General features: G+C 39.1%; 1 protein-coding gene across 5 annotated transcripts in view; it reads right to left on the reverse strand.

Moving 5' to 3' along the window:
* Adgrg6 (adhesion G protein-coupled receptor G6) overlaps positions 1 to 25255 on the reverse strand; it is a 141682-nt gene that overhangs the window by 107395 nt on the left and 9032 nt on the right. For 4 of the 5 annotated variants that reach the window (XM_218313.11, NM_001427850.1, XM_017589821.3 and 1 more), the window contains exon 2: positions 24285 to 24385. The exons of the other annotated variant lie outside the window; for it this stretch is intronic. In XM_218313.11, the coding sequence (XP_218313.7) occupies positions 24285 to 24385 (101 nt within the window). The remainder of the gene's footprint in view (positions 1 to 24284; positions 24386 to 25255) is intronic. 5 annotated transcript variants of the gene reach the window in all.

Below are 25255 nucleotides of genomic sequence, written 5' to 3' on the forward strand. Positions count from 1 at the left end.
TCTATTCTTTTTTTCTTGATGGACCACTTTGTCTCTATCACTAAAGGCTCTGCTTTTTGTTTGTTTGTTTGTTTGTTTTGTTGTTGTTTTGTTTTGTTTTTGTTTTTCACCTGAAATATTCCTCTTTCTAATACTCTCCTTGAATTTATGTTATCTTTTCCTAAGGATGTTACATTTTTCTTTCAGTGACTATGTTAGTTTTACAATTTTATACTTAACTGTTATATCCTACAGCTCCCCTGGAAACCGTCTGTAGCTTCTAGAGAATAATCTGACAAACTCATTGAATCCAGATATTAGAAACATTGGTTCCCCCATCAGCAATGATTTATCACCCATAGCTGCTCACTTTCAATAACTACCACTGTTCGTCCATCTACAGCTCACCAGGTACATCTGAAATCAGGAACTCAGGCAGACACAGAATCAGGACAGAAGGCTTCAGCTGAAGTTTTTCTCTAACACTTAGTCCTAATACAATAATGAACGCCTCAATTTCTTCAATTCAATGAACTTTTCAATTTTCCCTATCCCAAGCGACTTGGCAATTTCCTCATTGTTCAACAATAACAAACTATAATGTTCCTGAAAATCAAGTGAATTGTCTCACACTCTCTACGGTATAACAGGTATATCATTGGCTCCATTCTTGACAAATGAGACCACTGACTAGTATTTCTCCAGACCCAGAGATTGTTGAATAGAAGTGGAAAAGGGAGGCTCTCACCTGCTGCCTATTAACAACACCTCTTCAAACATAAGGCACGCTAGTATGAGAAGACAAAGTAGCGGATGGTCAATGTCGGCCGGCACTCTTGATTCTAATGACAAACGCCAACAGCCAGAGGATAGTAAAACTATTTGGGGAGCATGGAGCTCGGACGAGGCACACATACATTTGATGAGGAACTGAAACAGAGGCGTCAGCACAGTTCTCCTCCTATACTCATCTGGGTCTTCTATTCTGCCCAAATTTGTTCCCCGAGTCCACTCAGTGAAACATTGATGAATTAGCACATCCAAGAACGAAAATAGTTTGCATGATCTTTGTCAAGGCTTGTGTCGTGCATTTTCTTGACTCTGAGTTTTAAAGTACAGGCAGGCTCACGTTCTTCTACTGCATCATCGATACTGGTGAGAATCTATACAGTTCAACTCGTGAGAAAGAAATGTTGTCAGTCAGTCACTAAGAGTCAGGTTTCCTAGCATAGCAAGACTTCAAAAACACCTCCAAGCACCCTGATAGTACCACATGATTACCTACCCAAGCCCCAGGAACCAAATCGCTTCTGAGAAGCTCATAGGATCCTCTGGGCCACTATTCCTGCCATGATACTTCAGCTCTCTCCTTGTTGCTCTCAGAGAATATTCTCACTCATTAAGAAGCTCAAAGATACACAAAGTCAGTGAATAGCCACCCAACACCATCTTCAACCTTGTGCACCTTTTGCAAAAGCAATCATCCTTGGCTCTCAGTAAATAATAATGTTTTACATCTACAAAACATCCAAGGACCATGGGAAAATTTATAAGGGAAGGAAACTGTTTCCTAGAGAAACTGTCTTGGAATGAGGTGGTTCATTATCTGAGCCAGCAGAATGTCAGCTCTGCTTAGCACAAGACTCCTTCACAAAAGACATAAAAAAAATCATAGTTAAAAATGTTCTGGTCTAGCAGAAAACAGAAAGCCAGTTAGGGTCTTCATGTCAATAATTTATAAATTTTCCTCTTATTAAAAATGAAAGAATCCCAGTGCCCATGTAATGGCATTCAATAATTATATATAACTAAATATCTGTGAATTGAGTCAGAAGAACTATTATTAATATTCTGGTACATTCTATATACTCATGACTATGCTGGCAGGAACAGCCTCTGCTGACAAAGTTTCATATTTGAACCTTTTCACAATACCTAAATATGTTACAGTTAGGGTTACTTTCATAATAATGGGCAATAATTCCAATCATGATATCTAATTCTGGTCATTTTGCTTTCAGAAGAATTGTATTCTTCCACCTACATTTATTTATACCTTCCCCCCCCTAAAAATACTGATGGTTTACATTTTAGATTTAATATGTTATTCTAAGGATTTATATTTAATTATCTTCTCATGGTGTTCTTATTACTACAAAATGCCACCTTCCTACTGATTTATATACCGCGGTGAGCTATTTTGAGGCAACTTTTTTTTTTCACAGCTCGTTAAAATAGGAGGCAACAATTAGACAAAGAGGGGAAAAGTTAACCCGAAAACATGCCAAGTTCCACAAGCTGTGAATAAAGATGATTAGTTACTGGAGGAGGAATAGAGGTGGTAATACATATTTTTCTACTTAGTCACAGTATACTAAAAATAAAAAAAAGCAGTTTACCCAACTGGGGTTGGGGGTGGGGTAATGGCTTTCATCTACTATCTGTTTCACTAGCTGTGCCAATAGCAAGCAGTCAATATTGTTACTTTCAATTTAAAAAAACAAAGCAAAAGCAATGACTATGACTATATTCCGTACGACTGTATTTCAGGTCTGTTCTCCTCCAGTGATATAAGACAAGGACAAGCTTTTCTCGAAAGCCTCTCTACAGAGGACTGTGCCCCTGCTGGATGCCCACTGGCTTTTTGTCACACAGGGTGCTGACTGCACAGCTCAGGCAAATCCAGAACAGAAGGGTCCCTTTTCCTTTCTGACTCTGCAAGATGAGGTCACAGAGAGCCTCGCACAATGCCCATGGGCTGCAGGACTTTTTTTCCGCTGGGCCTAAAAGGACACAGTGCTTTTCACTGGGGCTAGTCTTTGAACTGCATGCTTTAAAAGAATCTTAAGATTCAAGGGGGGAGGGGGAGGGGCAGAAGGGAAGAAAATGCACAGTCAATGTATCTGTCCCTCTGACCTAGATGCAGAGGGATGGCAAAGGTTAGACCTTAGCCAGGGAGGCCAAGACAATTGAAAACACTAGCTTGATAGTTTAATTCTTATTATACGTTCCCACTGAGTATTCTGCTATGCTCAATGGAGTATCTTACTCACAGCCATAACTGCCCTAACTCCAAATTCTAGGCAAAGGCAAGGCCTACTTTTTAGCTCACATAGCAAAACTATTGTATTGAACAAGCCTTAAGTAAATATGACTTTAAAGAAGCATTTTTAAAGCATCTTTTACATGGGGAAAGATTTTACATGCTAATAAAAGTATTGGACTATGGTTCAGTTCCTCCAGTGAGTAATAAAATGAAAATGACTTTTCAAGTGAGAGATGCTTTATTGTTGCAGATTGGGGGAAAAAAGTGTATTGTAAATTCCTCCTTCTCAATATACCAAATCTACAATCAAAAGGCATATAAAACATGGTCGGAGTATCGGCTCTTAAATGCACTCACTACTATGAGTTGTTGGTTCATTGAAACTGACTTTTTCACATCTGTATGCCATCTTCATGTCCATATTTTATTTCTTTTCCCAGAGGCAAAGGCCAGGCATCAGTGCTTGAGCACACCATGGTGGCAAACAGTGGACAGAAATGTCCAAGATCAAGAAAGGGTCTGGTTACCTGGTGTATTACATGGAAAGTTAAGGGAAGCCCTTTTCTGAATATGGTTTTCATGAGCGAGAGATGACGACGTTGCTATGTTTACTCCCACGGCTTTCTGGCTTGCATAAGCCCCCTTGGCTAAGAATGCCATCATGGGGAAAGAAAGGTTTTTAGCGCTTGATTTGCCACCTCCTCCCTACCTTGTGCTTCTGCTTTTAAAATGACTGCAGGGACAAAAGTGAAGAGTCTCCTAGGAGGACACTTCCCTCCCTCACCTGAGCCTGGGAGAGACTAAAAGGGGCATGCTTCTAAGGATGCTGGGATATGGAGAAAAGCAAAGCTCCCACAGGGAAGCCTTCCACGCTTGCTACCCTGCACTCAGGCCAACTTACTTATGAGGAGCCTGAAATCATAAGGGGTAGCTGGGAATGTCTAATGCTAAGTACTTGTGCTTAAACGAGAAAAGAGCCTATTGACCGTCCACATGTCTCTCAGGGCTGCTCATGGGCAAACAGTGAAGGCTTTTCTTTTCTTTTCTTTTTGAACAAGGATGGCATGCGGTCTTAGATGTATATTAAATTCACTTGTTGAATTTCTTTCTTTTTTAGGAAGGATAGCAATATGCCAGTATATTAACAAGGTGACCAGATACCTAAGTAATTCCTTTTCTTCACTTTTATATAGGAAAGTTTTAGAGAAAATGCAAGTGTCACTAAGAACAACATTCTCTTTAGGCCCGCCTTTAGCTATTGACAGATAATTTATCGAGACAAAACAAATATTTAGAACGAAAGGCACCTGCTAACAAGTCATGGACCTTACCTGCTGCAGCTGCAAAGTTTTCTAAATTAGTTGTCTTGCCACAAGATCATTTTCAAAGTCCTTGATTAGAACGCAACATTTTCGAAAACAATCTTTGCTTATTCACTATGTTGGTCATTGCATTCTGGATGGTAAGATTCATATTCCACTGAAAATATGGTGGATTCGCTTATTTCTCTCAGTGATCAAAGAGGTTGTGGCTCTCATAGTATCACTTCCAAGCAGTAACTTCCCTAAGTACGTGCAACTTACAAGTAATAAAACTAGGGCTCTAACTCACAGGTACTCTTTGGAGCCCACATCCTGAAGACTGTGCCCTACTGTACCAGGTAGCCAAGGAGGGGTGCAGACATACATAGCAGAAGTACCATAAATACTGGATTAGTTCCTTAGATACTCTGGAGAAGGAGGGTAAGAATTAAGTCATACTTTGCCTAAATTCTAATTGCAAGGACTAAGGTTTTAAATCAGTGGCCCTCCAACTTTTAGCTTATATGGGAATTACATAGAGGGCTGGTAAAAGCAGATATTATGGCCCACTGCTAAATTTCTGATTTCCTATATCAGAGGGGAAGTTGCAGAATTCCCATCCCACTAGTCTCAAGAGCAGATTACACTCTAAGAACTTCTGTTATATTGGCTGGGGAGGTGGCTCAATGGATTAAAAAACATGTGCATGTCCCACCCTGCTACACACACACACACACACACACACACACACACACACACACACCCCAACTCAAAATGAGGGAAAGGAACCACGGCTCTAGAACATTTGTTTGGTAATACTTGTAAGCGAATTATGATACAAGAAATTGTGTTGAGGACAATTACTGGGTTAAAATGAAGTTTAAAAAAAATCACACTCCTCATCTTGGGTATCCCGGTGAAATCCAGACTAATCGTGTGAGGTTGGGTGGTATTGTCCAGCCTTGCCTTGATATGAGCAGCTTCTTTGGGAATCGGTGTCTAAAGAGAATGAGGGAATGGGGAGAGAGTACTGGGAAACAGAAGAACTGCATTCTGGGTTTCCTCCGTGTATCTGCCAATCAGCTGTTCCTAAAGTCAATCTCTCCTCAGTTACTAAAAAAAGAAAAAAAAAAGAAAAGAAAAGAAAAGTAACTCCCTCCTTTGTGGTGGGAGAGTGTTTTTAATAATCTGCTGAACAGTTGGTGAAATAAAAACTAATTCTGAAACACTGAAAAATGGTATGCAAAAACAAATTGATCACATTTGATTCAGTCTTGAAATGCAAGACTTTTTCCTTTAAAGAAAATTATTGCAAACAAGGCATACCTAATATCTAGTATTGGTGTACTATTGCAAACCTGCGTGTTCCTACCTTTCAATTATACTTATTTTGGCATCTTTCATTAGTTAGTTTAATTTAATTAATCAGTGATTATTACAATGAGGTATTTAAACTCAACTATCCCCTTAAAAGCCAAAGGAAGAAACAGAAGAGACAGCAGAGAAACTAGTTTTTAAGGCGTACTTTATACAGAAATAGCCGACATTTGAGTTCATGGTTATTTAATTCTCTGCAGAGAAACAAGGGAGGAAAATACGAAGAAGATTGCCCGCGCCACCAAGCAAGGTTGTAGGAGACGCAGTTACAAAAAAGTTAATGCAATTCCCCATAAGTGTTTAATAATTTATGTTCGCGCTGAATTGAGTAACAGGGTTCAGCTGCAGAAGTTTGACACAAGTCGTAATAAGTGAAATCTGGGGTCGTTTGTACTGATTTCCATACTGGACTCAGAAACAGCACTTTTCTACCACGGAAAGGGAGCTCCTTTGGCTAAATTTGAATCTGGCATGGGTTTAGGCTACATAGAAAGTTCTGCTTTCATATTTTTACTTCCTTCTAGAGCTGAAAGCATTGTTTTAAAAGAATTCCTCTTTTTCATTTTTTTCCTGTCATAAACTTATGCTGCCCTAGCTCTGTCTTCTCTTTTTATGAGACTTCACTAAAACGCTTTGAGAAGTCGCAATGTCCGACTGACGAATGCATTACATCTGCAAGCATCAAAGCATAAATACCCCGAAAGTACTGAGGATGAAAACCTTGCCTGTCCTAATCAGACCAAGCTGAGAAATCATATTTTCACAATACCCAGGATTTGGTACTGAATCATTAAATGGTGGACTAGGATTTTTCTGGATGCTATCAGTTTCTGAAAGAATGATCTATGTCAATTCATCTTCAGAAGATTCTTGAGGCTAAAAAAAAAAAGCATAAGTTAAAAGTGTGCATGTGTAAAAGCAAGCCCAAAGTCTCCAAGGGGTCCCCAGCCAGCCTCCTCCCCTTCCTTGCACACACTAAGCCCTCCCTTCTCGCTCCACTGTATGGCCCTCTGCAGATGTGCTCACATCAGCCATGAGGCCTCTGTCTCCACCTAATAACAGTTCTGATAACAGATGACCTCAGTCTCATAGAATGAGTTTGTTCTTGCACCATTAATTTAAAAGCTCAGTGAACAGTCAGGGGGCAACACCAGAACAAAACAACTTTGTTCCGTGTGCAGAGGGAGCAGGCGCTTTCAGTGTGACACCCATCTTGAACCATACTCAAAGGCCAAAGCAGTCCAAAGTCTGAGAAATTGTGCTATTGCAAATAATTAGGCACGATGAGATGCATTTATTGTCTTTCTAAAATTTTGACAATGTTTTAATGCCCATCTGTTTCTTATATGGGGCTTTAAAAATATACAGTTTGCAACAACAGGAAAGGAACACGCAACAATTAGGTGTCATGTGGTAAGAATAGCATTTTTTTTTAGCTTGACAGGATACAGATGAAAAGAAGTGGTTTTAACTTGCCTTTGTTGGCAGATATTGGGGTTCCCTCATGTGGGTTCTTATTATTCTTAATAACGCAATTTGAAACAGTTCAGAAAGAAGCAAGATGGGTATTTAATTAGAGTTTGAGAGACAACAGGGCAGGCAAACCTAAAAAATTTGGCAGCTACTGGGAGGGATAGAGAAGATGGAAATCCATGCCATTTTGTTCGAGTCAAAGATGCCCGGTTTACCAGTGGGGCTAAATGGCGAGGTGGACAAGGGCAAAGAATGGCGACAATGTATGGAGGATGGTGGGAGTATTCCCGAGGGTAAGAGGGGAAGGCCCACAAAGAGCTGAGCGTCCTCTTAACAGGAGAGTCAGAGAGCACACTCTTTTCCTCTTCTATGGAGGATCTACGTGTTTGTAGATCCCGGGCTTACCTCTCTTGTGCTCTGTTCCCTGGGCTGAGGTCAGAATGGGCACCCAGTCTTCTGCCTCCTTTCAGGCTGCTAACAATGAGACAGGTTTTCACCTTTAGTCTCTCCTCTCCCGCCACACCCTGATGTTCTGCTGGCACCGGTTCCACATTTACTGTTCCAGGAGGAACTTGTTGAAAATCAAGTAGAATTATATAGGATACATTTTGAAAAGTTCGTAGAGGCCATATTGTTGATTCCCTTGCCTCTGTTTTTTTTTTTTTTTTGGTTCTTTTTTTCGGAGCTGGGGACCGAACCCAGGGCCTTGCGCTTCCTAGGTAAGCGCTCTACCACTGAGCTAAATCCCCAGCCCCCCTTGCCTCTGTTTTAATGTCTGCATGCAACCTTCCCTTCACCTAGATACACGTCTATTCGGCCAACAAGATACAGCCTAATATTTACTACCGATGTCCTATTGCAAATCTGTATGTTTCTACCTCACAATTATTGTTACTTTTGCCTTTGTTCATTAAACTGTTCTGTAGTGGTGGAATTTAGTTGCTATTTTGCCTTAATATGTTTACTCTTGGCCTTTATTGTTTTTATGTATTCCTACCAATAAATAATCAAAAGGTATCATACTTTCTTATATGAAAAGCCCAAAGTGCTCTAGTTATAGAAACTACAAAGTCTATCAATTATAAGATAGATAACTTCTATTTTAAATTTAATTGTACTTAAGTGGAACGAGACCCATTGAAACATTAGTATGTAGTATATCTAAACAATGACATAAATAAAAAACTATATAATAATCTTAATTTAAAAAATATATTTTTCTTTCATAAGTTTAGAACTAAGTATACTAATTCATCATGTTGCAAAAAAATGTGGTTCAAGTTGGTTATTTTGATTTTAAAATTATTTTCCCCATGAAGACAATATAAAATTCAGTTAAAACCCAGGCCAACTCATAACATAGCTAAAAAATTTAATAACAGCTCTAAGTCCCAAGTTCACATACTCCCTTGGAACTTCAAGATTCTGCTAAACTCTCAGCCTCTTGGGAGGGGGAAAGTAGGGCTGGGCAAAAGCTGCAGAATGTCTGATCTCCCAGGAAAGGGGGGAAGAGGTAGCTTAGAGTTGCAAGGAAGTAAGACAGTACCTCAGGGATGGCTCAGCCAGGAAAATACAGGAAGGTAACTTCATGACCATTTTTAGATATGTTGTGTGTGAGTCCAGCATTCTGATATGATCAACTGAGAAATTTTTCTTAAAGTTAATATAACTTCAGGTGTAATTGTCCCATAATGATCGCACAGTAAAAATACTCAAGAAACAAGATTGCCTTGTACTAAACACACACAAACATTTTTATCTGGCCACTACTCCCTAAACGATATCCTGTGACTACTTACGTAGTATTTGTATTGCATGAAGTATCTTATGTAACCTAGAGTCGGTCTAAAGAGTTCTATGCAAGCATTTTACCATCTTATATATCAGAGTTGAGCATCTACAGATCGATCCCCTCTGGGACCCTAAAACCAGCTTCATCTGGGTATTAAATGACAGCTGCACGTGTGAATAGACAAACAATAGTGAGGCTTCTATCACCAAAATTAAGAGGCCTTTGAGGAAGTCAAGCAAATCTGCTCCCAGTATAACCAAAAACCAGGTTGCATCTTGCTGTGCGTGCCCACATCATGTCTGTGGATAGCAAGGGGAACCCTACTCACAAATGCCACCCTTAGTTTACATCCCGTGCTTTCAACCATTCTTAGAGCAGAAAATGGACTCTCTTTACCTTATGCAGAGCATAAAAGTAAAGACACACCCTGTATCTTCAGGCCTAATAACAAATATGGAAGAAAACATAAATGTATTGAAAATCCTAAAAGATAATATGTCAGCAAACGTTCAATGAGTGCAAGTTATTGTAGAATTCCAAAAGGGATACAGGGTGCAAAAAGAGATCTGTAATACTTTACAATGCTATACCACGGGATGCTTGGTAGAAGAAAATACCTATTTATCTGTCTTGCCCTGTTTGACATGTTTCCTGAATAAGGAAGTGTTTGAGAAACATCTTAACATGAGGAAGCATTTTATTAAGTTACCAAGAAGCAAAAGGGGGTTAAAAACATAGTGTGGAGCCAGGAATGCATATGGAATGTTGGGGTTGGGGATGTTTCCCAATCTCTTCATGATCCAGATTATATATAAGTAATAGATGTTGAAAGTATTAGTTGATAAAGTATGAGAGAGAACAGCCTCAAGTGCTAGTCAGTATAAGGGCCCTACTTAATTCAGAAATTAAAAATGTCAAAGTCCCCAGGTGAATGACTCTTAGATATGATTTAGATGCATTGGATGAAAGGGGTTTCTTGCTAGAGTGAAAAGTTCTTGCTAGAGTGCCAACGCCATCCATCTCTCCCTTCGTGCAAGGCAAGACGAAAAGCACCAAGGGTCAGTACTACAGTGAACTTCATCTTTAAAAAGAAGGAGGAGGAGGAGGAGGAGGAGGAGGAGGAGGAGGAGGAGGAGGAGGAGGAGGAGGAGGAGGAGGAAGAGGAGGAGGAAGAGGAGGAGGAGGAGGAAGAGGAGGAGAAGGAGGAGGAGGAAGAGGAGGAGGAAGAGGAGGAGGAGGAGGAAGAGGAGGAGAAGGAGGAGGAGGAAGAGGAGGAGGAAGAGGAGGAGGAAGAGGAGGAGGAAAAAAAGGTGGTAAACAAAAGATGTTAGCTACCACATCAGCAGCAGGCTAAATTTCACACAATTCCTGCCAAGAAGTTGTCAGAGATAATCTTTGAAATGTTGATTCTGTATGAAAGAAAAATGCCTCCGCTATGAATACCATGTGAGGTCAGGAGGAAGTTTAACTTGAAGAGCCTGGACTGTTGCAGAGAAATATTCTAGTAAATAACTCCCAACCATCTTCAGTTGATTGACTGATATCCATCCTCTCACAACTTTCGTAAAAACGGTACTGAGTATGGCTTATGGGATTGTTAGATTTTTCTGCTTCCAAATTTACTTTTGCTAGTTGGACTTCCTATCATGGTTATAAAACTTATCTCTATTTGAGCCATGAAATGTGGCTGTAAAGAAATATATAATTCTGCAAAAGCTTACTTTAAGGTCTAAGAAAATTATAGGGATGGAATTTATCGATAAAGATTTGAATGAAATGCTGCCATGTGACCTTTAAAAGCTTATGGTGAGTCTCATGAAATAATGACTTTTACTGTCCCTCTCTTCATAAATGGAGTTGAAAAAAATCATGAAAATTGAGTCAGTGATATGATTTAGACACAACAGAAAACCCAGCGGTCTAATGAGTACACACACACACACACACACACACACACACAGGACCTGGCTGGACAAAGAACTGGAAAATGAAGGCAGGTTTGTGATTTGGGTTCAGATACAGTTGGCAAGGACTCCTGGCTTCAACTATGCTTACGTAACAAGAATTGTCTTTCCTCTTCTATCATAAGCAACAATAAAAGGGAACAAAAGATTTTTAACTGTTGTCATTTTCTTGAGAGAAAACAAGTCCCTGGCTAAGTACCCTATCTTCTCTAGTTTTCTGTCAAAGAACCATGGTTTTGAATGATGAAAGATACATCAACTGCCCCTGTTCTTACATCAAACAGACTCGGTCCAAGGTATAACTGTGCACTGTACACTCTATAACAGACATACAGTTCGATGAGAATGAATAATTCTCCTGTTCATTTCCTACAGTTAATAAGCTATCATCACAGGTCCCAATAGCAATATGTCTTCTGTGTATGTTTAGTTTTAAGCATTACGAAACTCACAAATATGATCATACTATAAGATATAAAAGTTGAGCGTCATCACTTTGTAATACCTATCAAAGTTCAAAATTACACCATTTCACCTACGGGCTTTCTTACATGAGTCACATTCACCCAATGCCATTCAAGTTCAGGTGGGTTTTTTTTTTTTTTCGTTTTTTTTTCTTACAATCTGTGGATCACCTGGGGCATGGATATTAAGAGCTGATGATTACGTCTCATTGTTTGGCTTCCATCAATGGCTCTGTTTTCATTACACTGCTCATAGTGATAATAATGACCTTTAGGATGAGTGGCTCATAGCAGGTGTTTGTGAGAAATTAGACCATCTTGATTGATTCTTTCAGCTCACTACTTAGTATCCAGGAAAGAAGAAACAGCCCTTCAGAAGGTACTGAGCAGGTGGGAGTCTACTCTAGACACAAAAATCCCAAGTGCTTGACTGGAGTTTCCGTTCTGGTTCATGCCTTATTTTTGTTGAGCAATCAATCTACTTTTCAATGAGATTTGTGGACTTTTTACAAAGATCATGGGCTTTAAAAAAATAAAGGTTAATGACTTTATAGCAAACTATTCCATTGCAGGAGAGAAAAACAAACCAATAGAAGTGCAAACCCATATACAACTGCAGCAAGCAGATGATGTGTTCCTGGGCCACCTCTTCTTAATCTTTGTTTTTTACTAAACTTCGCAAACTAAAAATACCTGTTGACCCCATGTAAGGTCAACTAAAAGGCAAAAATCTACTATATGAACATGAAAATGTAACTAATAAAACAATATGCTGGCTATTAGATAATTTTTGCTAAATAAAAGAAAGAGGCTATCAAGGAAGGGTCTCCAAGCAGAGGGATGTGAACACTTGGCCTCCCGCTGAGCTCGACACTAACCTTTGCAGACACTGGTGGTTCCTACCCCTGTGACTGCTTGTGACTACTGAACACATGGGAATGAACCTCATCAACGAAAATACAGTAAGGCTGCATATCCATTTCCTGCTGGCCAAAAGAAAATGCTCCAGCAAACGATAAGAAGCTGTGCTATAGAAATCCATTATGACTTACCTCTTGGTTGAGCCAGTAAAATACAAGTAATTCTGATGATGTTGGATTCTGATATACTAAACCAACTTCAAATACATTTTTCCAATCTAATTAATTATTTCTTAACTAGAGATACTATATATATATATCCATTGATATATATGTATATAGTACCTAATCAACATATATGTGTATACATGATAAAATTACTAATTTTACATATATTGTTTATGATTGAATATATTTCCTGATTATTATAAGGTAACTGCCATTTGGAACTTCCATGCACCCAGCTTATCTTACTAAGTCTGCTTGCAGTCAGTTGCTCTCTACAGGCAACAATTTGCTGATTTTATCCTTGTACTCCATGAAGCAGAATCCCAGGGTCTGTACTCAATGTCCTTCCTTTATTCAACATGTCTGAAAGATTCACAGTGCAGATGGCCACAAGTCTCCATAGGTCACTTCAATTGTGCTGAATAACATCATATTTTATGAGAATAATAAAATCTGTTTATCCATTGTAACTTGATGGGGATTTGAGTAGTTTTCAGCTTGGGACTATAATATGAAACATGGTGTTATGAAATCCTTGTAAAGTTGTCTTTTCTGTGAACAATGCTTTTATTTCCTTTAGTTAAGTACCAGATGATACCAGTGTGTGTGAGTGTGTGTGTGTGTGTGTGTGTGCTTAACTTACAAGAAATGACTCTACTTTTTTCTATTGGTCAAACTATTTCACATTTGCATACCAGTGTCCCAAAGCTATGGCCATCGCCCGTATTCATGAACACTGGTAATTTTTTATATTTTTAATCTTAGCCAAGCTTGTAAAACTAAATTAGTACTTCCTGCTTCAAAGCCAACATTATCACTATTTAAACCATTTTTCTTTTACAAAAATATAAGTCAATAGATTAGATAAGCAGTATAAATATACATGTATATATATTGTATATATTCATGAAAACAAACATTCTACTTACATATGTCTCAAATTGTAAGAACAGGATATATGTACTGACTTTATATTTCTATGAAATGAATACTTGCCTATTGAAAACAGTTCAGTAAACAGAAAGAAGTTGCTGAACCATAAAAACATAAACTTCTATCTTGCTTCATTTCTTATTTATTCAATCATCTATAACTTAGACTATTATTTTCAAAATAAGACAATTCATAGTTTTACTTCACCTTTTCTCCCCCATTATACTTAATAAGGTTATGGATATTTGCATCTGTAAAAATGCTAGTGAAACTTTTCTTGTTGTATATCTAAATTCTCTCATGGAAAGCTATTATAACCAGTTTTGGGGATGCCTATCCACTTGCGATGTCACCCTTAGCGGCTTGCTGTCACGCACTTTCAAATACCTTTAAAGACATCATGAACTTTATTGGTGTTTGAAAATGTGATACAACACTAATACATATTTATAGAAAGATATGAATATTCAGCTGGGGGCGTGTCTGGGCCTTGTGTCCAGTGTGCATGGGGTCTTCAGCAGCTAGGCTTTACCTTCTACCTCTGAAGGGTAATGAAGGGCAGCAGCAGTAGCCTACACTGCTTGGATGTCTCTTAGGCAACTCTGACGTGCATCTTAAAGGAAGGGCTCTCTCACTGTTGTTGAGGTTTTGTAAGGTGGTCCGTGGTTCACGGAAGATTTTCATTTAAAACATCAATGCATATTTATATGCCAGCTTCCGCACAATGTAAGTATTTTCAGGCAGATAGTCAAGATATGACTTTTCAAGACATCCCTACTGTTGTTCTGCCCTCTTCCCTTTTATTCAGTATATATCCTGCCCCGTCCCTAATTAGAGACCCTCCTACTTCCCCACTACCAGCTTCAGACCACTTGTACTTTGCAATTCCCTTCTCTATTCCCTTCTCCCCCTGCAATGGTTCCATTTTACTTTCCTGGTTTCTGCAGTTACTCCAGGCCATGTCCTCACATCTAATAATTTGGTGCTAAGAGCCTCAGATGAGATAGAACATGCAATATTCGTCTCTCTAGGTCTGGGTTACCTCATTCAATATGATCTTTTCTAGTTCTAACCATTTACCTGAAAATTTCACTATATTATATAGGTAGGGGTGTGTGTGTGTGTGTGTGTGTGTGTGTGTGTGTGTGTGTGTGTGTGTAACGGTTAAAGAAAAGGAGACCAGGAAATTGAAAGAGAGCAATGAGGTTGGTATGTAGAAGGGTTTATGTGGAGGAAAGGAAAGGAGAAAATGATGTAGTTATGTTATAAATTCAAAAACTTTCAAAAAATATTATTCAAAAAGTTCAGACTATATCACAGCAAACCAATTCACAGAATCCTTTCTCAGCTTACAAGAGAATTTTAAATAGAGTCCTGTTATATTCAGTCACTAGCTGAGAAAAATAGAAGCTCCTTTCTTTCTTTCTTTTTTTCTTTCTTTCTTTCTTTCTTCCTTTCTTTCTTTCTTCCTCTCTTTCTTTCTCTCTCTCTTTCTTTCTTTCTTTTTTTTAGGGACAAGTATGCTTTGGCTCAACCCATCCTAGTAATTCTCCTGCTTCAGCCTTTCAAGACTATTGGTACTACAGGGGTATGACGCCTGGCTGAAGCCAAGTTTTAAGCCTGTGCCATCTAGAATATTTATCCAGAAAACGTAAAGTAAAACACAAACTACTCAGCATCACTAACTCAAAAGCCCCTGTTCCCAGTTTTGTCAGGACAGGAGCTCAGTAACTCATAGACATCTACCACTCTATCCCCGGTCTGTAGTCCAGGCAACAAGGCATCTGTACATTAGTAAGTGTTTGTGATCGTAAACAAGCATTGTCATACTCTCAGCTCAAAGTCTGCCTTTTATCTTATGTTGGCAGTTGCTCAAGCTAAGCAGGAGCCTAGTTAGTCTTGAGACCGATATGGGAAACAACCGTCTCCCTCTTCTGCTCGTGTACATCCACAAACATCTTGATGCTGGTTCATGTAGTTCACACTGTCCTAAAGTTCAACAGTTTTGCATTTTTTTAAAAAAATGTAATATGTCTTCATTTCTAGAAGGTATATTGTTCCCTCCAACATCATAAATTATACTTATCTATGAATCCTTATTTCCAGGTCTTTTCCTCCTTTTTCTAGAAAATTATTTTCGTTGCATCCACCTTTGCACTAGCCCATTACCGACCTGGATTCCTCTTCTCCAGTGTCACACCCATTCTTGGTCTTTTCCCTGTTATCAGTCAAGGTCATGTTGACACTCAGTAGATATAACCTACCCCAAGAGCAGCAGTTTTACAGTCAGTCAGTCAATTCAACTGGAAAAAAATCTGTTAGCATGCCCAGTGTTGAAAGCATACCAACTTTTAACTATTTCTTTATAGCCCTTACTGGAAGGCTATTTTATATTATTCCCTTTGTGAAAACTTTTGTGACATGTTCTCTGTCAGTCATGCTTGCGATTTTAGTAAACCACATGTCAGCTAGCATCCTACTATTTATGTCCCCTGACAGTCTCCTTGTAAGATTATGATGTAGCTTTGTACACCTAAGAAAGGAGCCATTGAGAAAAGGAGAGAAGGGAGACGATGAAAAAAAGGATCATAGAGCTCTCCTAGGATAGAATAACATAGACCCTAGCTTTTAAAGTTTATAATTATCAATATTTACTCTGAAACTTTAATGAGTGGGGGAAGGAGGAAGCTCTGATAAGTACACTTAGCTCTTAGACAAACTAAGATCATTGTGCTAAGAATCCAAAATCTCAATATGCCATCTTAGAAAGCCACTCAGGTCCTCTGAAACAGGTTTACTGGAAACACTTCCTACTGTAGAACAATCTGAATAGTGTCGTGTTTGCAAATGGACACCACCTTAAAAGAGGAGAAATGACTTCGAATCCACAGAGTAACGTCTTCTAACCCGGCCCCAGAAGATGCAGGCATCTCGGCTATGCAAGGAGAAGACATGTGAACACAAGTCAGGAAACGAGAAGCAACGCATGTCACCACACACCAACTGTGACATCAGCCTTATAAAACTGAGAAATCAAAGGTGCTACTTCATCTCAACACAGCCTAAAAAATCCCGAAACTTAGTTTTTTGTTGAAATGTTAAGGATTCACTGAAACAGAAATTTTTAGTCATGACCTCCAAAACAAGAGACTTTCAATTCATCCTTCTCAAGAGATGAAATTAGGAGCCCAAATAGAAAGCTAATACTTCTGTAGAGCCAGCGAGAGAGCAACTGGCATACACGATCTGCCTAGGAGAGTTCAAGAGGGCAGAGGTATAACACAAGGGTAGATAATCTCTAAAGCCAAATTTCTTCCTCTAGCATCATTACTACAGACAGCGATACCCCTGTGACCAGAGAAGCCTCATTGTTTTTTCACCTTTCACTTTTTTCATGAAGTCTTCAACTCACCAAAACCATTCTTCATCCTCAGAGCAGCATCTGATGTTAATGGTGAATGGTATACAGAATTCCTAGACTTAGAGTCAAGAGATTAGCAAATAAAAGAGGGTAGGACAGAAGAAACTAGAAATGCACACTGTGCTGCTTTGACTATGCTTGGCCCAGGAAGTAGCAATATTTGGAGGTATGGCCTTCTTGGAGTTGGTGTGGCCTTGTTGGAGGAACAGTGTCACTGTGGACATGGGCTTTAAGATCCTTGTTCCAGCTGCCTGGAAGCCAGTCTTCTGTTTGCTTTCCCAACAAGATGTTGAACTCTCAGCTCCTGCACCATGCCTGCCTGGATGCTACCATGTTCCCTACCTTGATGATAATGGACTGGACTTCTGAGCCTGTAAGCCAGATCTAATTAAATATTGTCCTTATAAGAGTTGCCTCGGTCATGGTATCTTTTGCAGTAGTAAAACCCTAACTAACACACTTACACAAAAGCAGAGAATAATGTAGATTCACATTTGAAGTACTTTCCTTTATCCAGATATGTGTTTTACATTAATGATAGTCTTCAAAGTTTTAGTCAGGGAAAGGTTCCTCTAAAAGGGGAATCACATACATTTTAAGCATTTGTCCATTCTTATGGCCAGCCTAAAACCAAGAACAATGACTAGTGTGTAGTCACACAGTTAATGAAAGGTGCCTGATTATTTAAATGGTTGGTTTCATGCTCTTCGTGAGCTGCTGGAGCTCTTCTGTTTTTCTAAGCCAAAGGTACCAGGCTTGATGTAAAATGTGTTAGAGGGTCCAGTGCCTAAATTCACAGTGGTTGAGATTTTTGAAGAAAAATTTGTAGTTATTTTTAAAGCAGATCCTTTCTAAACCACAAACTTGGATGAAGTAGATTTGGGAATGACTATAAATCAAGGTGTCTCAACATAAATACATAATAAATTGAACTATGTCCTTAAGAAAAATTCTTCAAATGATTGAAAATATCATTTCAAAAAAAATTTTAAGCAACAAAATTGGCTTCAACTACAAGTTCACTACATCACACAGCTCCTATTGAACTACCCACTGCTCCTGCAGAGTGTGAACGTTAAGGTTAGTCTGATCTGGTGACAAGCAAACCCATTTGGCAACCAACAGCCGTGTTTTCTTTCCAAGCATTAAACTCTTGTAGTTCAATGCTGAGGAGAGAATATTTATATGACTTCAACAGTCATGATGGAGTAAGTATATTTTCTCATTTGACCACCAATGTTCTTCCTTTAAACTATATTTGCTTTTAAATGCTGGCCTGTGTTTTCTCTCTCTCTGGGTCCTTTCCAGTTACTCTTTTCCACATTCTTTATTTCCTGAGAGCCACAATATTACAAAGTCAATGAGAACAGTGTCAAAAGGAAAGTCTAGAGTCTTGCCAAGTTTATTTTGTACAAGAAAGTTACCTGTTTGTCCATCTCTGGGTCTAGTTCTCTGTACCAAATGGTGCAGTAAAATCGAACAGAATGACACATCGGAGAAAACCCTTAAATAAAACAAGCACATGTGTGCGCATGCTTGTAGAGCTCTATGTCTGGTTTCTGCCTCGATCTTTGTTCATGTCATTTTCTGACAAATTGTCACCCAGTATATCTAGAGCTCACAAGTTTGGGTGAACTTACTGACCAAAGAGACCCAGAGAATCCTCCTTCTTCTGCCTTCTTAGGGTCCAGACAGACACTTCCGTATCCAGCTTCTACCTGAGTGCCAGGCATCCAAGCTCGAGTCTTCCTGCTTTTGTAGCAAACACTTTTACCAATTGAGCCTTCCCCTCAAACCCTGTTCTCTTTTAAGTAAAAGAGCTTTTGCTTAAAAATAAAGTGATACACAAGAGCAAATGTTTCATGTCTGAGAAGCATGCTTGCAGGCCCCCCCCCCAAAGATAGCAAAAGCTTACTATAGGCAGAGAGAGCCTATATGAGTATGTTTTTGAAAGTCTTCAGGCTCACCCATGCTCTGACTCTTATTGTCTAAATAGGGTATGAATTATATCTAAATAATGACACTTGTAATGAGGCAGGTGTGACCTGACCAGGGACAGCAGGACTCTATGTCATCATTCCTATCTCTGTGATGCCATGTATGTCATGTCAGGCTCACTGGGGAATCCATCATACTGGTTAACCGCTAGGGGCTGTCACTACGGTACGAAATAAGTCACTTTCGTTCTTTGTTTAAATAATGAACTGTGTAACCTTTCCTGTAGGATTGCCTGTTTGACTTCAACACACTCCACTGTCTAGCCTTCATTTGTTCAACTACATTGGGTCTTTTCATCTGAGGTCTGAGATGGGGCCAGGGTCCTCTCAGTCCTTCTTCTGAAAGCTTCTAAAAAAAGTCAGGACACCTTGCCGTTGACGGGAAAATGAATACATTTCCATATATATTCGGGCCTGCAAAAGCACTGAGCAACTGTATGTGCACATTAAGACTGAAATGGTTTAAATTTTTCAAGATTTATATATTATTTCTCTGGATATTTTGGATCAAATCTTAATATATGTACAGTATCAGTTTCCTACAAATGCAGACTTCGTTACAATAGACACTGCATTCCAGTTGCTCGTTCTGAGAGCATGAAAACGTTAAGACTCAAGCAAGAACAGAAAGCATACATTTTGCCATTTGTCTAGTCATCTGCTTCTTAGAACTGTGTTGTGCTCAGGGACAGAAAGTACCCAGCATTTGGAACCCAATTTACTTTCATAATTACTTCCCCTTTCTGTCCCTGATGTCTCACGGATGTCAGAACGCAAACCGGCTGATACCACTGTTTTTTCGGGTGAGAAGGGAGGTTCCTCTCTCAGTGCTCATGACTAAGTCTATCTGTGTGGAAAGTGACTTTTGGTTGCTTAGGAATTTGTTGGCTTACGGCTGTTTGTTCCCCTACAGTTCTTGAAGCCATAATTTCTGCCTGCTTTTATATCATTATTTATCCTTGGAGTCACAGAGTGCCATGCATAAAAGGAAGTTATGATCTGAAACATTTCTAAGAATCTTCGAGTGGAGAAGGAGTATCAGCTCAGTGACTCAGAAAATCAGTCATTTGCTTAAACAGACATTTTGACCATTTTTTTTGTATAGCTCTTTAAAACAACAACAACTAAATTCACCATATTTTCTTCAAATCACAGAAGTAATACATGCTTGTTGTAAAACCAAAACATCTCCCTGATGTCTCAGGGAGCAAAGACACTTGGTCAAATCTGGTAACTTGAGTTGTACTCCCAAGAACCACATAGTGGAAGGAGAGGACAGATTCTCACAAGTTACCCTCTGACCTCCACATGTCCTTGCCCCAACAATGTACGGTGAGAAAAAAAAAAGTTTAATTATTTTTTTAAATCCACAAGTATATAAACTGTCTGTGCCTTTCCTTTCCCCCAGAGATTACTCATTCTGAAAGCTTGGTGTGCTCCATTTCATGTTTTATTATGTTTATGAAGCCACATAAACATGCAGATATACAATGCCCCACTTCTATAATATGGACCGATTAGAATGTGAGATAATTTCGTGTTCCTCTATAATCTGATTTCTCGTTCCACATTATTACCTCAGACAAGCCATTATAGTAAGCCAATATGCCTGGTTTTACCTCATTGTTTTTAAGAACTCTGTAGTATTTCATGGCGTGATGTAATGACTTATATAATCACCACCTTGCTGGTGAAGAATTAGCATTTTCCAATTGCCTGATGTTACCTTAACATGCTAACACATGTCTTCAAACATGCATTTTTTAAAAAATTGTTATAAGGCAGACAGCTGCGTGTAGGATTGGTATCCAAAGACAGCACACACTGTCTCAAATTTTACGACATATTTGTTAACCACTTTGCTGAGAGGGAACTAATAGAGTTGTTTTCCCAGCAACTTCGGTTTTGCTGTCAACTATTTTAAAAGTTGGTAAGCTAGTGAGTTAAAAAAAATTACATTTTATTATTTGAATTCTCATTTATATGGGACTTTGTTGCAGTTCTTACTGTTACGTCCATCATGAGTCAAGAGCCAATGAGTCGCTTTTCATATATTACTTTCAATAATTGTTTTGTCCGTGAAAACATATTGTTGACCTACCTACTAAGACGAAAACTCTTGATGCTGCCTTTCTGACAATATAAAGTATGGGCATTATTAGAAATAAACTATAAGAATTTAACTTTAGTCATCCGAACTGTCAATTTAATATCTAAAGAATTTGTCAATCATCCACCCTAGCTATTGCAATCAAAGTAGCAACACATTTGCAATGAAAATCTCCTAGTAAGAATAGATTAACATCAAGGGTAATAGGAAAGAATGAGACTAGGGATCCTCCCAAGTGTGAGTTGAGAAGGGACCATCTGATAGAGCAGTATTCCTCAACTTGTAGGTTGACACCCCTTGGGGGGTGGGGGGTATCTTTCACAAGGCTTGCTTAAGACCATTTGAAAGCACAGATGTTTACATCACAACTTATAACAGCAGCACAATTACAGTTATGAAGTAGCAACAAAAATAATTTTATGCCTAGGGGTCACGGAAAGAGGAACTGTATTAAAAGGCTGCATCATTAGGAAGTTTGAGAACCACTGTGGTCGAGGGTCAATGACACAGACAAGCCTATTCTTAGAACATAGGGATTAAAGGAAGAGTCTGATGAGAAGGTAATCAAAGAGTCAATGTTTGCCTAAGGAACAGTGATGGCTGAGAGAACCCTTAGGCGGTCTGTGGGTGGTAGAGGCTGATAAGGAAATAGACATGAGACTTTGCGTAGGAATCAAGAGTACTGTATTACTACATTACTACAAAATTGACTTCCATATGTAAAATCTGAGAGGTTATATAAATCTAAGGGAGAAGCCCACCAACAAGCAGATGACTCTAGATTGAAGATGAGGACTTAGGAGACATTAGCATCAAAATGCCATTAAAAGTCCCAAGAATGTAAGATGGTCTAGTTGCATACAAAGGTGTGAGAGGCTGGGAGGTGCACATAGGGGACATTACAGTTAAATACCAAATGTTCTCATCAAACACAGTGCTAAGGTTACTTCTGCAAATGGCAAGACTGAAAGTTCAGTTTCTCTACAGTGGTGATCAGAACTGTTTTTAAACATCTGAGTTCCTTTTAAGAAATGCCACTGTTAAGTCTGATCAAGGCGAGGATTTCATACATCAAATATCTCTAATAGCAATACAGTGTGTGTGTGTGTGTGTGTGTGTGTGTGTGTGTGTGTGTGTGTGTGTGTGTGTGGAGTTCAGCCATTTATGTGTGAGGTTATGGCACAGTGAGTAAAAGAAGGCAAGAGAAAAGTAAATACAAAGCCCTTTGAGCAAAGAAACTGTATTTGATGTATTCTAGAGGCAAGGCAATAGAGATGTTTGTTAAAAGAATGGACACTTGGGATCGGAGAATCACTTCAAATGAACTTGTGGTTGCCTTGTCTCAGATGTGGATGCCTTCTAACAGGCTGAACACCCCTAGGCGTCTCTAGCCTCAGCTCCAGTCCCGGCCTGGTTGACTTATTTTAATTTACTTTAAAGTATATGTTTGATTCCACTTATTCAAAAGACAAAAATTCAGGAATGCACATACGTCAATTAGAACAATGAGATGTAAAAATACAAGGGCCCAATTTGAGGTACACTGGTTTGCAGAAATGTTGAAAGTTTACAAACGCATGACCTCACAGAAACGAAAGTAAACAGACCTCAACTAATTTTCACATCATAATTTATCTTACATCATCCAACTGGTTCTTGAAAAACCACTTTGAAGGTTAAGAAATAGTTCAGCACTATACATCACAGAAATTCCATCCATGTTTTGCTTTCAGATCTCCTTAGAACACTTTCTTTTGGCAATGACTAAGGAACAGAAAGACTGACTTTACACAGATATTCTAAAGAACACAAACAAAAATGCACCCAGAAATCAGTTTTGTTTAGAAAGCTTTTTAAAAAGTGCCAGGGATTTTCCAAGCGAGTAGCTGAAAATGCTTGACTTAGAAAAAAATACTTTGCATGCTGAGAGCAAACTGAGTGTCTTGATTCATGAGTAAGCAATTTTGGTGAATAATCTCCTTCAAACATTCCTTAAATGTGTCATTTGTAAGAGCATACATAATGATATGAACCGGAAGAATCTGGATTAAATCCTAAATCATGTAACATAAAAATTAAGTTACTTTCTTAATTGACCATTCAGCCCTATTCGAATGGGAAATGTAATACAGTGACTATAACAAGGGAAAATAAATAGTTAAACAGGGAACTTAATAGAAAAGTTTCACAGTAACAATTTCCTTTAAAGCACTGTTCACATGGCGCAATCTAGTTGGCCTATTTATGTAAATATTTATAAAAAATGTAATTTTCAACATCCAAAGATTCCTACTTCAAAGATTAGGAAAAAGTTTAATTACAAGAAAATAAACGTTTTAATTTTTTTTAAAAAAGCAAATAAAAGGAACTTTTTCATGCCCTATAATCTAAGCAAACTGTGAGCTAAAAGGTGTAATTTCAAATCCCTTCATTGAAAATTGCAACTTCCACACTGCAAAAAGTTAATCAGGTCAGGATTGGTGAAAATTGGCAAAGTCAATGTTTTCCATAAATGACTGTGTGAAAACCCGAAAGGAGAGGTAAGTGCAACAGATTTATTCAACAGAAGAAACAGCCATTACTTTTTCCCTGTCAGTTATGTGATTCCCTGTCACTCACTGTAGACTAAAAGAACAAATAAAACCAGAAGGAAGACAGCAAAGATTAAAAATAATAATAATAATAATAAGCTCATTAGGAAACAGAACTACGACGGCCATGGTAGAATTCACATAGGCCTGGGAGAAGATGGAGACCGGAGGCCAAGGACAACGCTAGGAGGAGATGAAATGAGGGGAAGGAAGTGTAACTATTAAAGGTAAGGTCATTTCCGGTCCGAGAAAACCCATAGAATCAATTACCCAGAATTCCCCGGGGCTCACCGAGACTAAACTGACAATCACGGAGTCCACAAACGTCTGACTTAGGCTCTCTGCATATATGCTATGGTTGTGTAGTTTCTTCTTATTCTTGTGGCACTCCCATGAGTGGGAGCAGGGTGCTGTCTGTGGCCATTTTGCCTGCTTTGGAAACCCTTTTTCTCCTACAGGGTTGCCTTGTTCAACCTTAACTTGAGGAGAGGCATCTAGTCTTTTTGCAACTTGATATGCCAAGTGTGGTTGAGATCCCTGGACGACCTGCCCTTTCCGGATGAGGAGTGGATAGAGTAGAGATGAGGTTGGAAAGGACAAGCAAGAGAGGAGGGAGGGGAAACTGTGGTTGGGTTGTAATAGATGAGAGAAGAAGAAGAAAAAAAGAGTTAAGATCATTTTGATAAAATGTACACTTCCAAAAAGGACAATGAAATCCTTACTAATCCGGCTGTGAAGAGAGTCCTACCTGGGAGAGGGAAACACGCAACACATAAAGCAAACAGGAACAGCAGGGTGCTTGACTTCTGTCTCCAATGGCAGCACCTTCTCCCCCGTGTGTCAAACATCCTGCAGTTAATGACAGAAAGACACAGTCAAGACAGATACCCTTCGTTAAGACATTAAAACAAATAATGCAAAGTATGATTCTCAGCAGGGACTGAACATAGAAACATGTTTTAGGCTTGTTTTCAAATAAAGAACTTAATGGAGAAAGGACAGAACTTGGGGCCCCAGGCACGCAAAGCAAGTGTTCTAGGCCACATCCTCAGAAGACTCTTAAAAGACAATGAGGACCAAATCGTCCCCTCCAAGTAAAGAGAAAGAAACCAAACGCCTCAAGGGATAGTAAAGAGTCTGGTGGGCAAGCCTAGGAACATGAGTTTAGATCTCCAGTGCCCATAAAAAGCCAGGCAGTTCTACAATTCCCATGGGGAGGAAATGGAGACAGGAGGACTTTGAACTGCAAAACTGGCCAAAACCTGAGGTGGATAGTCATTAAGGAAGATACAAGATGCTGACCTCTGGCTTCCGCAGGCTCCTGCATGACATGTATGGACATGTACACACACACACACACACACACACACACACACACACACACATAAATTCATCCATTTTATTTGTTACATGTACAGGCTCACATTTATTCCTCTATTTTATGCTCCCTCTGTCCTCTGTCTCCTGACTGTCCCTTGCCTAAATCAGATTCTGTGTCTGCCTGGAGGCTGTCTTGTGAATCTATTTGTTCCTGTGTCTGTTTCCACCCCTGTGTCTGTTTCTGTCTGTGTCTGTCTATGTATGTGCCTTCTAGGGGATCTGTGTGTGTGTGTGTGTGTGTGTGTGTGTGTGTGTGTGTGTGTGTGTGTGTGTGTCTGTGTCTGTGTGTCTGTGTGTGTATGAGAGAAAGAGAGAGAGAGAGAGAGAGAGAGAGAGAGA

The sequence above is a fragment of the Rattus norvegicus genome, chromosome 1 (genome assembly GCF_036323735.1).
Source record: "Rattus norvegicus strain BN/NHsdMcwi chromosome 1, GRCr8, whole genome shotgun sequence".
Classification (NCBI taxonomy): domain Eukaryota; kingdom Metazoa; phylum Chordata; class Mammalia; order Rodentia; family Muridae; genus Rattus; species Rattus norvegicus.